A 5,762-nucleotide genomic window follows, 5' to 3' on the forward strand; every position below is an offset into this window, starting at 1 on the left:
CATTCCTAAGAGATTACTAAGGAGAGTAAGGAAGGGTGAAGGGGATGAAAATTATTAGATGGGTAATAGATACTCATTAAGATACATGAAGAGAAAGGCAATATAGATAGAAAATGATCAGCAGTATTGTTGTTGTTAGTACAGTATGACCCATAGCAATACTATGAACAACAGATCTGAACCCTATCTTATCCCATGCCATCCTCACACTTTCCAACTCATTAGAGCCTATTGCAGCAGTCACCGTGTCAATCCACCTGGTCAAGGTGTTTCCCCTCCTTTGCAGACCCTCTGCCTTTTCAAGTGTCATGTCTCTCTCCAAGGAATAGCTTCTTCTAGCCACTAGCCTGAAGTATGTCAGGTGAAGTCTCATCATCATGGCCTGCAAAGGGCCCTCTGGCTACATTCTCTCCAAAACCCATTTGTTTGTTCTCTTGACAGTCCATGGGATGTTCAATGACCTTCTCCAACACCGTGGCTCAAAGGCATATAGGTATACAATTGATGTAATAAAAGAAACTATATATAAATTACTGAAGGGAACATCATTATACTTTGTAAACATTAATTTAATGACAATTTTTCGAGAAATCATTCACAAGAATACACATAAATCAGATCTTCCCTTCAGAGTTGTGTAGATGTTATATAATAAATTCTAGACCATCTAAGTCCCCCATAAACATTATTCTAATGACAAATATTAATATGAATGAAAATTATAAGACATAAAAAAGTTATATGGTCAAACAAGTTTTTCCAGTTTCACCTACTAGGTTCTCCAATATATTCTAACATAATCTTTTTATTGGCACAATCATTAAAAATAGACTATTCTACTGGAGAGTCTCTGTAGGGCTGTCTTTATATCTCCATTCCTCAGGCTGTAGATGAAGGGATTCAGCATGGGCGTGACAACAGTGTACATCACTGAGGCTACTGCACCCTTCTTGAGAGAATGAGAGATAACTGAACTAAGGTACACTCCAATCGCTGTTCCATAAAATAAGCAAACAACTGACAGATGAGAGCCACAAGTGGAAAAGGCTTTATACTTACCTCCTGCAGATGGGACTCTCAGAATGGAGTAAACAATTCGTCCATAAGAGAGGAGGATCAATGAGACTGGAACACCACCAAAAATGGCACCTATACAATACACTAATATGATATTGTTGGAGGTGACATAACAGGCAAGGTTGAGGAGTTGTGAAGGGTCACAGAAGAAACTAGGGATTTCTACATCTGTGCAGAAGGTAAGGTGTGACAATATCAAGCACTGTAGCTGAGATTCCAAAAGGCTAATGAAAAAAGTTACCAAAACCAGTAAACCACAGACACAGGGGTTCATAACTGTTTGATAGTGCAGGGGACGACAAATAGCCACGTATCTGTCATAGGCCATTGCGGTGAGGAGCAGACTGTCCATACATCCAAACAAATGTAACAAAGAAGACTGAATCAGACAGTCAACATAGGTGATGATTTTGTTGTGTGTGTTTATGACATTCAGCATCTTTGGGACTATGGTGGAGGTGAAAGCAATGTCAGCAAGGGACAGGTTACCCAAGAAAAAGTACATGGGTGTGTGAAGGTTGCTGTCCCAGCAGATGGCCAGGATAATGAACAGGTTCCCAAGCACTGTCACCAGGTACATGAAGAAGAATATTCCAAAAAGAGGGTACTGCAGATCTGGATCGTCGGAGAGGCCCATGAGGAGGAATACAGACACATGTGATATATTCATCAGTTCCGTGTAAGGAGACACCTGGGGGAAAATAAATGAAAAGCTCATAACATTAAATAAGTGAGTGGAAACAGTGGAAGGTTCCTATATTTTCATTCTGGATGATCATGTGAAACACAACGTGAATGAAGGAATGTATAAAATATAATAAATATAAATTAATTGCAACATGTATTAATTTTGTATGCAAACCAATGTAAAGTAAAAATAAATTTTAGGCTGGACATGGCTCTTCTTGCAGGACAGCTTTCAGGGACCTTACCATGTGCCAAGGCCTGTGTGGCATAGTGGGCCTTGGCCCAGGAGCATCTTTCAGACACTTCCCCAGCATCTGCTAAAGGCTATGGCCTAAACCAAGTGTACTCATAACCCGGCCGGCACAGAACATGACATTCAGGTACTTTGGGGGAAACACTGCTGTCTAGCTACATCACTTGGGATCCCTTAACTCAAGTGAAAAAGGCTGGACCAGGCTGGGTTGAGACAAGTTGCAGTTTCTAGAAGGCAAAAGAATTCTCTGTTCTGCCATTCAGATACTTCGGGGGAAACACTGCTGTCTAGCTACATCACTTGGGATCCCTTAAGCTCAAGTGAAAGGGGCTGAACCAAGTTGAATAGGGACAAATTTTCGTTTCTGGAAAGCAAGAGAATTCCTTTGGGGAAACACTGCTGTCTAGCTACACCATTTGGGATCATCCTAACTCAAGTGGAAGGGGCTGGACCAGGTCAGATCAGAGCAAGTCACAGTTTCTGGGTCACAAGAGAACTCTCTGTTCTGCCATTCAGGTACTTTGGGAAAAACATTGCTGTTCAGCTGGAGGTCTTTCATGAAACATTGCCATACTCTGGGTCACTATATAGTTACAACAGTCTAACATCTACTGAGAAAGACCCACGTAATGTCAAGAAAGCAGCAGTCTGCCTCAGTCATCATGAAAAAACAAAATAACCCTTCTCCTAAAATAAGTAGACCAAATGAATACTCCAAGAACCAGAAGAAATACATTGATGTGGAGTTATTTTAGAAGCTAAAGAAGAAGATGAAAATGATGGAAGGAATATTGAAAGCGATTAAGAGAGCAAATACCCCAGAGACAACGATCCAGAAGAAATATATTGATGAGGAGCCACACAGACAGCTACGGAAGACAATGCAAAACATGAAAGAAAGAATTGACAATATAGATAAAGAGTTTTAAGAATTTAAAAACATTACCATAAGACAGAGAGGGTACAGCCAACAAGGACTTGAAATAATAGACAAGCATAAAAACGCAATACAGAATATTAAGACCAAATTGGCAGAAGTGTCCAACACACTTGTAGGACTAAAAAGTAGCACTGAAGAGATGGAACAGAAAGTCAGTGAGCTGTAAGACAAGAGCCTCACTGGAAACATCCCAGAAGAAAAATCAGAGATGAGACATAAAGTAAATGAAGAAAGCATTAGAATCATGTCTGATGACATCAAATGGAACAACATGCACATGGTTGGAATTCCAGAACATGGGAATGATAGAAAATTGTGAAAGAAGTTCTAGAAGAAAACTTCTCAGGTATTTTGAAGAACAGAGAAATCTGCATTCAAGAAGCTCAGCAAACACCAAATAGACTAAACCCAAAAAGAAAAACATCAAGACATATCATAGTCAAATTCTCCAAATTAAAAGATAAAGATAAAATTCTAAAAGCAACACAAGGAAAACAAAGAGTCATGTGAGCCAGAAGACAACAGGATGGCATGTAAAGAAAATTAAAAAGAAAACAATTGCTAACCAAAGATCCTATACCAAGCATAGCTCTCCACCAAACATGGAGAAATCACATCCTTTGCAGAAAAGAAAGAACTTAAGAAATTTGTGAAAACAAGAATAAAATTACAAGAAATGTTAAGTGAATCCAAAAAGCACATAAAAAGAAAAATTCATCATGACCAAATGGGATTCATAAGAGGCATGTAAGGATGGTTCAACATAAGAAAATCAACGTAATTGGCCATATTAACAAAGCAAATAACAAGAACCATATGATCTTAGCAATTGATGCAGAAAAGGCATTTGACAAAATCCAATTCCCCTTATCGGGAATTTTGTCAACTTACTGAAAAGTGTATAGGCAAAACCAAGAGCCAATATCATTCTCAATGGGGAAAGACTAAAAACATTTTCCTTGAGAATATGAACCAGACAATAACTTCAACTGATACAGAAAAGGCTTTTGACTAAATTCAATACCTTGTCCTGATAAGAAAACTCAACAAAATCAGAAAAGAAGGAAATTTGTTCAACATGATTAAAAGCATATACTTTAAACCAACAGTGAATATCATCTTCAATAGAGAGAGCTTAGAAGCACTCCTATTCCAAATTGTAGAACTAGTGAGAGCAATATAGCAAGAGAAGAAAATAAGACATCCAAATTGACAAAGAAGAGGTAAAACTGTCTCTATATGCAGATGATATGAGAGTATACTTAGAAATTACTAAAGATTCAGAAACTGTTGGGCATGGTTGATCAAGGCATTAAGTTAGCAGGATACAAGATTCACTTTTTAAAAAAATAATCAGTCAAATTCCTATTTACCAGCAAAGAGCATGCATTGCTGTTGATGTCGTGTACCATCGATTCTCTTGCAACTCATATAAAGAAGGAAGTAAAGAAAACAATGTGAATTACAATAGCTAGTGACAGAGCAGAGTAACACTGCATGGTTCAAAATTGGGAAGGGTGTACACCAGGGATACATCCTGTCTCCATACCTTTTCAACATGTATGCAGAGCAGATTATCCGAGAAGCTGGGCTCTATGAGGAGAATTGTGGCATCAGGATTGGTGGAAGACCTATTAACAATCTGCGTTATGCAGATGACACAACCCTGCTTGCTGAAACTGAGGAGGACCTAATGCACTTGCTGCGAAGGGTCAAGGACTGCAACCTTCAGTATGGACTGAGGCGCAATGTCAAGAAGACAAAGATTCTCACCACTGGACCAATTGGCAGCATCAGGATGGATGGTGAAGAGATTGGGATTGTTCACAGCTTCAGTTTGCTCGGCTCCACAGTCAACACTCTTGGCACCAGCAGTCAGGAAATCAAAAAGTGTATCGCAATGGGAAAGTCTGCTGTTAGGGACCTCTCTAAAGTACTCAGGAGCAACGGTGTCCCTCTGGAGACTAAGGTGCGTCTGATACAGGCCATGGTCTTTGCAATCGCTTGTTATGCATCAGAGAGTTGGACAATGACTAGGGAGGACAGAAGAAGAGTTGATGCTTTTGAGCTGTGGTGCTGGAGAAGAGTACTGAATGTACCATGGACTGCCAGGAAAACAAACAGATTCATCTTGGAGAGGATTAAACCAAGCTACTCCTTGGAGGCAAGGATTCTGGGGCTTCGTCTGACATACTTTGGACATGTTGCCAGGAGGGGCAGATCCTTGGAGAGGGACATCATGGTTGGGAGGGTGGAGGGACAGCACAGGAGGGGACGACCCTCTATGAGATGGATTGATTCGGTGACTGGGGTGATTGGGATGGGTGTGTCAGAGGCAGTGCGGTTGGCGCAGGATAGAGCAGGGTTTAGGACTGTTGTGCATAGGGTCGCTATGAGTCACAAACGACTCAACGGCGCATAACAACAACAACAACAATGACAAGACAAAAAATTCAGAAACACAGAAGTCCTATACAAAAAAAATTACAAACCACTACTACAAGAAGCAAAAGAAACCTAAAGAAATTGAAAAATATGCCATGTTCATTAATTTTGTTTTTGTTGTTACGTGCCTTCAAAATGAGAATGACCCTATAAACCACCAATCTGAACGCTGTGTTATCCCATGCCATCCTCACAATCTCTAACTTCCTCAAGCCTATTTTCATAGTCACTGTATCAATTCATCTGGTCAGAGGTCTTCCTCTCCTTTGCCATCCCTCCACCTTTCCTCAAGCATTGTATCCCTCTCCAAGAAATAAACTCTTAAAGGAAGACTCAATATCATGAAAATGACCCTACAAC

General features: G+C 40.0%; 1 protein-coding gene across 1 annotated transcript in view; it reads right to left on the reverse strand.

Moving 5' to 3' along the window:
- Positions 1 to 820: 820 nt before the first annotated feature.
- Positions 821 to 5,762, reverse strand: part of LOC102848622 (olfactory receptor 18-like) — a 22,960-nt gene continuing 18,018 nt past the window's right edge. Inside the window, exon 4 of the mRNA XM_006898825.1 lies at positions 821 to 1,768. Within this exon, the coding sequence (XP_006898887.1) occupies positions 821 to 1,768 (948 nt within the window). The remainder of the gene's footprint in view (positions 1,769 to 5,762) is intronic.

The sequence above is a fragment of the Elephantulus edwardii genome, unplaced genomic scaffold (assembly GCF_000299155.1).
Source record: "Elephantulus edwardii isolate Elephantulus edwardi_28Jun2011 unplaced genomic scaffold, EleEdw1.0 scaffold00237, whole genome shotgun sequence".
In the NCBI taxonomy this organism is placed as follows: Eukaryota; Metazoa; Chordata; class Mammalia; order Macroscelidea; family Macroscelididae; genus Elephantulus; species Elephantulus edwardii.